General features: G+C 42.0%; 1 protein-coding gene across 2 annotated transcripts in view; it reads left to right on the top strand.

Moving 5' to 3' along the window:
- Window positions 1–9,981, top strand: part of LOC107750091 (schwannomin-interacting protein 1) — a 33,671-nt gene that overhangs the window by 19,909 nt on the left and 3,781 nt on the right. For both annotated transcript variants that reach the window (XM_016565358.1, XM_016565359.1), the window contains exon 4: window positions 5,368–5,565. In XM_016565358.1, coding sequence (XP_016420844.1) covers window positions 5,368–5,565 — 198 coding nt within the window. The remainder of the gene's footprint in view (window positions 1–5,367; window positions 5,566–9,981) is intronic.

The raw sequence follows: 9,981 nt of genomic DNA on the forward strand, positions 1-9,981 counted from the left end.
CTGAAGCATACATCTAAAAACGACAATAACATTGGCCGGCGACAGCCTATGACGTCATTACCCTGCACGACCACAGTATAAAAGGGCGCCGGGATAACATGTCAGCCGCTTCTTCGTCTGAAGCTTGCGTCCGAAGCATGGCAAGGAAACTGGAGGACGCATTGTCTCGTTCCCTTCTCAAGGAACCATGGTTACATAAGTAACCTGAGACGAACTTTGAACTGCGTCCTCTAGGGGTCGCTATGGGGAACGGTATACCCACGCCACCATGCTGAGGGGAGTGCATGCCAGAAAACCACGGCGAGCACTAAGTACCAACTCTACCATAGCCATGGGAGTTGCCCCTAGGACGCCCCTAGGATGCCTGTCAGTGACATTATCCCCTCCGGCCAAGGGCCTGAGCTGCATACCCTAAACAACTTACCTGATAGTGGCTGGGCTGGGAAGCCCAAGCCTAGGGCAGAGCTCAAGGCTTGGAATCAGAAGAAAGAGATTCCTTTGAGGGGATACGGCCAGGTGTCTAAAAACCAAACCAGACCCTGGCCTGTCACCCAGGGGGGGCTACCACCGGATCTGAATAAACCTGCTCAAAGAACTGACTCGACAGATCTTTGGTAGCAACACCCTGCTCAGAAATGTATCAGCAGAGAGACATTAGTTGAGTGGCGCCCAAGGCGAGAACCGGGGCCTAAGCCAACTCGGAGAAAGGGAACGAGGCTAACAGTGCATAACCCTTAACATACAGGATTTTAGAAAGTGTGCAGAATGCTTAGCGTGCACATGATGAGGGGAGCACAGCTAGCTCACTTAACAAGCAACCCGCCAGGGAGGCAGGCAATGGCCCAGCCGCCTGGCATGATTGCTATACGGAGCTCAAAAGAGCGGAGGCCAATCTTCAAAAATAGATGAGGGACTCGATGCTCAGATCGAGAGGGCGTGCTCATATGAACCCCCAAGGGCATTGCTAAGCTCGACCCCAAGAAGAGCGGCTCAACAGGAAGGCGGAGAGAGGCCTAACAACCTGAGACCGCTACTCAATGGAGCTCAAACTAGCGGAGGACTCGAAAAGAGAGGTTCACAAACGCTCAGACGGGAGCGGCAGGCTCAAAGACAACCCTCTGAGGTGAGGGGAGCACTGCCTGGCTTGACCCGAATAGAGGCAGCTTATCAGGGAAGCAGCAAGCGGCCCAACTACCTGATGTCACTGCCGCGGAGTTCAAGAGCGGAGGGTTCAACCCCTAGCAAGGAGAGAGAGGAACCCAGCTCGACCGAAGCGACCAATAGCCCAGGGTAGAGGACCTAACTCTCGAGTCAAGAGGAGGACTCACCCAGTCTGCCCAGGACCGGCGAGCTCAAAGGGACCCTCCTGCAGTGAGGGGAGCACAGCCATGTCCGGGGGCAGATAGATCCAACATAAAGGCAACTGACCAAGGTGGCAACAGAGACGGGCCTAACACTTAGTTCGTGGCAAAATGGGGTTCTTCAGGAGCAGCGTTCTCGGCTCTCAAGCTGAGGCGGGCCCTTACAGCACATACTGGGAGCGACTCACAGCTAACCCTCACAGAGAGGGGAGCACTTCTCAGCTCGACTAGAAGGGGGCGCTATAATAGAAGGGGTAACCCAGCAGGGCCCAATAAGAGACAGACCACTGGTGCAGCTAGACACAGTCTCATGCTCTCTATCTCGATCACGCATCTCGAGAGCGTGGGTCCCGTATAACCAGACCCGACAGAATCTGAAGAAATAGCGGGACCCAATAACCATTCATGTGTATAGAGCTTACTGCTCCTCAGAGCAGAAGCACAAAAGAGGGGTTTCCACAGAAACATAAATCCCTCTTACCTCAGGGAACGCAGTGTACTCCAGTCCACTCCGCAGAGGGGTGATTACTGGTTCAACCATAAGGGCAGTGTGACAGTGAGGACCCACGGGCCCGACCGTCTATGGAGCGTTGATCTCCTCAATGCCTCAGCGAGAGGAGCTCTAGCTCAGAGAACATGTATGAAGGTTTAGGAACGATTAAAATCTCGGGAGACCCCTCAGGGTGAGAAATGAGTAGTTCGCAGATAGCCAGAGGATAGGGAGCATGTCACCAAGCATGTACTCAGAAGAGTACTAGCCCACGAGAAGGACCCACAGTTCCTGAGGTTGCAGCATTATACTGGGGACCTGATGCTGGGTAGCTTCCTCAGAAGTCCAGGCTGCGTGTCAAAGCCGAAGATGAGGACTATCACCAGCGTGGATTCAGAACCGATGAGTAAAACCATCACTGTAATTGGTCAACAGCAGGAGGTCCTGACTTAGCAGGTGGGTCAAACCTAAAAGTCAGAAAAACAGAACAGGTCCGGGTAGCGCTGCAGAGAAAGGCTAGCATCGAATACACAAGAACTAGCAGTAGAGTAGATAAAAATGGATCGTACTCACCAACCATGGCTCCCGCGCATGACTCAGGCTCATGGATATAGGCTGGAGGTGAAGTCTGAAGCCTGGACCTTCGTGGAATGAAGGATTTAAAGGTAGCCGAGCGCATCTTGGCCTCCTTAAACTTCACGACCACCGTCTTGACGGAAGTGCCGAAAAGCTCACTTCTGAATGGGAAACCGGCGCATCAAGAAGAAAGCCCTTCTCTTTTGACCTGATATCCACCATATTCACCCACAGATGTCTCCCCGTAACCACCATGATCTGCCAATGGCAGTGGCAGCCTGCTTAGTGGCACGGAGAGCAAGATCCGTGGTACGACGCAACTCAGCCACCTCATTAGGAGATAGACCCTGCCTTTATCCACTTTCAGCAGATCAGCCTGAAAAGCCTGAAGCACCGCCATGGTGTGCAACGAGGCTGCAGCCTGACCTGCTGCCGCGTATGCCCTGCCATTCAAATAAGATGTATCATGAAGGGGTTTGGATGGCATAGAGGTAGCCTTAAGAGAAGATGTCTTCCCCATAGAGAGATAGCAGGCCAGCGTCTCTTCAACAGGGGGCATCTTTTCATAACCATCCCCTCGATGTTGGCACAGCTAGCATGCTGGAATCTGTGGATGCGGGACGAGAATGGATTTTTCCAAGCCTTCTCGATCTCCACATAAAGATCGGGAATGAATGGAAGGCTCTTTTTTTTTTTTTTACTTCAAGCCGGAGTGCAGTATAATGTGGTTATCTGAGAAGGACATGATATAAATCATCTGTCCAACAATTGCAGACAGATCCACAATATACACTTCCTTATATAAATGGAAAAAAAGGAAATTACTGATAGGGAGAAATTTCCCGTCAGGTCCTTTCCATGTTCTCACCGCGACCGCAACGCGCAGCATGCATTCAGCTCCCGCCCAAACACTAGATTACCTCAGAAATCAAGCAAGAACGGAAACCGCTGCTGCGAATGCGAATGCGAATCCCTAACCGCTATTCCCGCGAGTGGCGAACGCACTCATGCAAACACTATCTACAAACTCGTGTAAATGGTGAAGTACTCACCTCCCCCTCAGTAGTCCCGCAAATGCATCACGATGAGCACAAGCCGTCTCCTCGTGAGATGAGTGCGTTCAATTCATGCTTATCCCTCACAAGAAATAAGCAATGAATGGAGAGCGCATCCAACTCCCTCGAGAGCTGAATGCACTTGCTGTTCACCACACACACACAACACGCAAGCCGTGTGAAACTGCAGGTATCAGAGCAAAGCCTCTGGCGAGAAACATGCACTCCTAGTCATGCTTAGCTTAATACTAACATAAAGAAGCGGTCAGTGAAGACGAAGAAGAGGATGACGTGTTATCCCGGCGCCCTTTTATACTGTGATCGCGCAGGGTAATGACGTCATAGGCTGTCGCTGGCCAATGTTATTGTCGTTTTTAGATGTATGCTTCTGACACCAGTCACGCTGAAGGCGTTCCCCATAGCGACCCCTAGAGGACGCAGTTCAAAGTTCCCTTGAAAGGGAACTAAACAAAAACACAAGCAACATCTGACAATTATCTGCAAGTACAGTGTTTTTAAAGGGGTCACGACATGGATTTTTTTTTTTTATTTTACAGGTTTTTTCAACTGCTTACACACAAAATCTTTACTTGTCACACAATTTCTGAAATCTGCAAATCTGCAAAATCTGCAAAACCAAATCTGCAAAACCAAGTGTCTTTGTGAACTCTCCATGACACTGTGCATCATTCACAAAACAAAATGCTCTGATCAATCCTCTGATATGATCTGGGGTGCCATTAATGCCACTCGAGCGCTGGACTGTGTCAGAAAGCAAACGCGAATAGAGAACTGTGTGTTGTGTTTTACAAAACGTGTTTTATGAAATTGAAAACTGAGTCAAAGGCTGAGAATTAGTGTATGGTTTTGCAGATTTGGTGTGTGCTTCCAATTTGTGCAGAAATTGTGTGACAAGTAAAGATTTTGTGTGTAAGCAGCTGAAAAAACTGTAAGTGATAACATTTAAAGTTAATTTGTAAAATGAAGCAGGAATATTTTAAAGTGTCTTAAGTGTCTCAGATCATTCAGGAGAACAGGATCATCAGGGTTTGAGTTTGTTATGCAGATGTTGTATATCTGCAAGTACAGTGTTTTTAAAGGGGTCACGACATGGATTTTTTTTTTTTATTTTACAGGTTTTTTCAACTGCTTACACACAAAATCTTTACTTGTCACACAATTTCTGAAATCTGCAAATCTGCAAAATCTGCAAAACCAAATCTGCAAAACCATACGCCTTTGACTCAGTTTTCAATTTCATAAAACACGTTTTCCAAAACACAACACATTATTCTCTATGTGACACACAAAAATCTAACAGGAACTAATATTATGGCAAAGGTGTTTGCAAATGTTTGCTTTTGAGATGAGTTATATTATTTTGAATAATATATGTAATATATTATATATGTAATAATAATATTCATGTTTTGAAAATGTAAGCAGTTGAAAAAAATGGTAACATGTTCCTTGAGGTTTACTTATAATGATAATAAAGTTTTTTACACAAAAAACAACAACAAATAAATATGTGGAAAAATTATTATTTTCAACCCTCATTCGGTCAGAATGAGGGTTGAAAATAATAATTTTTCCACATATTTGTTCAATCAATATATATATGATGTTAGCCAATCACAACAGCAGCTGATTACTGACAAGCCTTAAAGGACACGCCCCTTAAAACAGCTCATTTGAGCTGTTTTAAGGGGCGTGTCCTTTAAGGCTTGTCAGTAATCAGCTGCTGTTGTGATTGGCTAACATCATATATATATTGCTTGATGTATTGTTGGCTATTGCTACAAATATACCTGTGCTGCTTATGACTGCTTTTGTGCTCCAAGGTCACATCTGTCTTGTGTTCTCTCTGTCCATCTGTCCTCAGAGCAAACAGAGCTCGTCCTACTCGGACAGAGACACCACGGAGGACGACTCGGAGTCTCTGGAGGACATGGACTTCTTGAGCCGACAGAAGAAGCTGCAGGCCGAGGCCAAGCTGGCTCTCGCGATGGCCAAACCCATGGCCAAGATGCAGGTGGAGGTGGAGAAGCAGAACCGTAAGAAGTCTCCTGTGGCGGATCTGGTACGTGTGCTTCACTCGCGCTAGCCAGAGCCGATCGCTCAAATACAAAGAGTCATTGATTACAGAAAGACTTCTGTCAGTCAGGCAGTGCTGGGAAGGTTACTTTGGAAATATAATAGGTTACAGATTACAAATTACTCTACTTAAAAAGTAACAGTAGTGTAACTATTTCAATTGCTTTATTAAAGTAATGTAACTGATTACATTTGATTACTTTTCTAAATGTTTTCCACTGTTAATAATATTGAAGCATGTAAAGCAGGCAGGGTAACATTACAGTACACAACACTGATTACTGTCAGACTTTCAGTATCCGTCATCATTTGAATTAAGATTATAATCATTTAATTTTAAAGCACAGCCACCACAGAATCAGACTTACTTTGAGATCATTCTGAGGTTAAATACAGATTTAAAATCATAACAAGAAGTAGTTTAATAGCTATGATGCTTTTATTTTTAAATCAAATCTTTGCATAGCTACGACAGGAAACACTGGCGTCTAACAATGTCTTGGAAAAAACTTTAAAAAAATAAATAAAGTATTTACATAAACCTATCAAATAGGAAATAAAACAGTTATCGAAATATGTCCTAATCTCCTGAAACACTGGTGTCTTATATTTTAGAGCAGTCACAGCAATTTATGAAAGAAATCAATAAAATCTGTATGTGTGTGTGTGAAAAAAAAAATCAGATGGACCCCTCTTTGTAATCGTTAACATTTCATAAGTAACTGTAATTTAATTACACATTGCACAAAAGACCACTTAAGTGACTTAAAGAGAGACATTCCCATGACTTTCTCAATGCACATTTAAAACGTGACCTTAGTAATAATGTCAAACTAAATTTCAAAGGCAATAGACTTAATTATGAAATCACATTTAAAGATGTACTGAAGTCCTACTCAAGCAGCTAATTACATTTAATATAAATTGCAACTATATTACTTTTTCATTTAATTGTACATTAACATGCAATTAAGTGTCTAAAACATTATATTTATTTCACACTTATATACAATACTATATCCTATTAATGTACACTGCCATTCAAAAGTGTGGGATCAGTAAGATTTTTTCTCTTATGCTCATCAAGGTTGTATTTATATGATCAAAAACATATTGTGAAATATTATTGCAATTTATAATAGTGGTGTCTTATTTTAATATACTTTATAAATCTTTTGTTATTCTGATATACTAAAGAACGTGTAAAGTACTTGATTATCATTTTATATGTAGAGTGTAATTTCATATTACATTTAAAATTCATATATTTTAATGTACTAAATTGAAACTTCATTATTACAAATTACAAATAATTCATGACATACAAAGTTTCAATAGAAATGACATTAAAGTTTTAAAGTATTTTAGTTTATCATGAATGCTTGTCAGTACATTCAGCAGTACTTTAACCATATTTCAAAGGCAATAGACTTAATTATGAAATCACATATAAAGATGTACTGAAGTCCTACTCAAGCAGCTAATTGCATTTAATATAAATTGCAACTATATTACTTTTTCATTTAATTGTACATTAACATGCATTATATTTATTTCACACTTATATACAATACTATATCCTATTAATGTACACTGCCATTCAAAAGTGTAAGATCAGTAAGATTTTTTCTCTTATGCTCATCAAGGTTGTATTTATATGATCAAAAACACAGTAATATTGTGAAATATTATTGCAATTTATAATAGTGGTGTCTTATTTTAATAAAACATAAAATGTCTTTATGTTTTAGGGTTGAATGTGTAGTCTGTGGTGTCCTTACACAGATGGAATATTATCATGACACACTATAGGTGACGTGCTTTGGTCAGTTTATATATAGGAATACAATCAAAGCAGTGATGGTGATATTAGCACAGTTCCAGGAGAAGGAGAGACGTCATGCGTTGCCTGCATTGAGAACGCCTCCGCTGCACCGCGGCACCGCTGAACTGAAACTGTGACACACCAGCTGCTCTCGGCTCTTCCTCCAGCGCTGAGTGACGCGATGAAGAGCGAGCGCGGCTCACGTCAGGCTCACGCTCGCGGGGGAATTCTCCCGCCGCATGAGAAACCCACGCGAGAGACGGACAGAGAAACTCTCACAGCACTGCTGCACATGAGATCATCTCCTCTCAACTTGCAGAGGTTACACAGTCAGTGCAATGGGTTTAGACAGTGCGGAGTGACTATATTGGCTGTATAACACCACCTCACATCAGAGCTGTTACTCTGTCGTGTGTTAAACGCCACTGAAACCAGTCAACATCCACAGCTCCAGTCTGTGTGCTAGGGACAAGACCATTCTCAGACTCCGAATGCATTGCTGAACTGTCCAGTGCCTGTAGACGTGAATGCACAGCTGATGCAACGACATGCGACTCTCATTTAAACACACTTTTATCAGTCATAACTTGAAAGTTTCACACACACACTGTCACATGGAGTATACAGTACTTGTGTGTCAAAACTGAAGTAGACTTTAGGATTGAGACAGCAGGAAAATCCGATTTTATCACATATCCACACACACCTCTGTTAAAGCATTTGATTCTTTCATATATATATATATATATATATATGCTCCATTGAAACTTGGAGACCTGAACACACTTGAACCACTTTTAGTCAAGTCACATTCTTTTTTATAGTGCGTTATGCAATACAGATTATTTCAAAGCAGGTTTCTAGAAACAACCAGGAAAATAACAGTGTTGCAAAATTCATTCATTATGAAACATTTTCACTTTCAGCTACAGCATAAGCGGCGCTACAGAAAGTAACAGTGTTATTATTCAGATCAGATCAGTTCAGAATCAGCAAACCTATAATATTACAGAATATTAATTAAAAGAAATAGCATCATGGTCGTCTTCCAGTTTCCTGCATATGAGAGTAAATCTGTATATATAATGCATTGATACTAAAACCTTTAAAACCTGCAACAACCTGTATCCTATATCAAACCACATGTCCAAATATTCTGTGATTTTGAGTGAACAACAGTCTGAAACGTACTAAGCAGAAGTGATTTCTCCTCTCTAGTAAGCTTCTAGCTTCTTTGTCTTTTAATGATGTGAAATAGTGACTCGTGCGTTTAACTCTTCACATCTGGGTTACTGCAGTTGACTTTAGAGCAGGATTAATCTGAGTGTTACAGTTACACAGAAGCTTTAATGTAACCCTGATCTCTGCCTCGCTTCACTGGCCACAGAGTGAACATTCACTAGCGTATAAACCCAGCTCATTATTGTCTTGCGCCGCTCATATCTGTCTAAAATGGGGAAAACCTTAGAATAGGAAGAAGCTCAGAGCAAGTGAACTGATGTGAAAGTAAAACTGCAGTGTGTCAGACTGAAGCGAGTCCTCATGGGAACTTCAGATGGGTGATTTACCTGAAGAATTACCATGTGTGATACTGGTATTTGTAATGTGAAAAACCTGCTTTAGTTTCTGTGAAGAGATCTGCTGTTCATGCTTATTTTTATTCAATACTCCAGTCAGACTTCACTATCATAACCCCGTCATTAGAAATAATAATAGCGCATGATTCTCTGGAATAGCTGACTCTGATTGGTCAGTGGTGTCATTAACATAATGATGATCAACTGAGTAACTGATTTATTTCATAGATTAAAGAGATGAAATCATGATGTAGCATCCTTTTCAAACAACATTTCCAACTAAAATCTTTACCAATATACATGTTTAATCACAGTCAAGAACAGCATCATGATATCAAATCAGACACGCTACTAACTGAAATCAAAGCCGTGTGTTTCTCAACATCGTCACTTAAACGACTGATAATTAAATCTGGAAAATGTTAAACTCGCATCAGACGAGCGGCTTGTTTTCACTCAAGACAACCGATTGTAATTTTATTTCTGAGAATTGTTTCCCGTTCTCTAAATCCCTCCATTACTTTTGTGCAGCTTTCTGAGAATCAGTTACTCTGAACATGATCTGAATCCCTTTCTCTGAACAACTTCCTCCAGCCTCAGATTGTCAAGTCCATATTTTCATGTATGCTTTTTTTTTTTTTAAATACTCTCACTTTGAACAGTACTGACCATCTCTAAACAGAGCAAAACAACCAATACCTAAATACTTGAGCTAGACAACACTAGAAATACAATAGAGCTAGATCGAAAGACTCTTTCTGTAAAGCTGCTGTGGAAGCGTGTGTGTTCAGAAAAGTACTATACTAATAGATTTGACCTGACATATTCCTGTCTCTCAGCTTTACGCTGGATCCTGATCACATGATGATTGCTTCAGACTGTACATTATCACTCACATGATTCATGTGTTTGTGTGTGTGTGTGTGTGTGTGTGTGAGTGAGTGTGTGTGTGAGTGAGTCTCTGTGTGTGTGTGTGTGTGTGTGTGTGCGTGCGTGTGCG

Source organism: Sinocyclocheilus rhinocerous, unplaced genomic scaffold, assembly GCF_001515625.1.
Source record: "Sinocyclocheilus rhinocerous isolate Xijiao unplaced genomic scaffold, SAMN03320098_v1.1 scaffold722, whole genome shotgun sequence".
NCBI classification, from domain to species: domain Eukaryota; kingdom Metazoa; phylum Chordata; class Actinopteri; order Cypriniformes; family Cyprinidae; genus Sinocyclocheilus; species Sinocyclocheilus rhinocerous.